We start from the raw sequence: 312 nt of genomic DNA, 5'->3' as shown, positions 1-312 counted from the left end.
AGAGCGGAAGGGGTGGACGGGGCCGCAGGAACGGCGGGATTCGGGGAGGGGTCCCCCCTAGCGAGGCCGGGATTTGGCGGGGGGCTCAGGGCCCGGGCTGGGAAGGGGGCGCTAGCCAAAGTAGGGGTGCTCGCTCTGGAAGTTATAGTCTGGGCACACCTTCTGCACCAGTTTGTAGTCAAAGCTGAGGAAGGAGACGAAGATGCAGATGACTTTGAAGGGCTTGGCGCAGAGCCAGGCCGCCTGGCTCTGCGTGTGCTCGGTGAAGCACACCTGCGATGGGTCGTACAGGCACGGGCGGTGCTTGCGCGC

General features: G+C 65.4%; 1 protein-coding gene across 1 annotated transcript in view; it reads right to left on the bottom strand.

Moving 5' to 3' along the window:
• Positions 1-6: 6 nt before the first annotated feature.
• The window catches only part of NXPH4 (neurexophilin 4), a gene marked incomplete at its 5' end in the record, with an annotated part of 1,045 nt that continues 739 nt past the window's right edge, over positions 7-312 (bottom strand). The window contains one exon of the mRNA XM_021710671.1: positions 7-312. Coding sequence (XP_021566346.1) covers positions 112-312 — 201 coding nt within the window.

The sequence above is a fragment of the Carlito syrichta genome, unplaced genomic scaffold (assembly GCF_000164805.1).
Source record: "Carlito syrichta isolate Samal-C Ts95f unplaced genomic scaffold, Tarsius_syrichta-2.0.1 Scaffold297317, whole genome shotgun sequence".
Taxonomy (NCBI): domain Eukaryota; kingdom Metazoa; phylum Chordata; class Mammalia; order Primates; family Tarsiidae; genus Carlito; species Carlito syrichta.
This window is presented reverse-complemented; position numbering and strand designations above follow the sequence as displayed.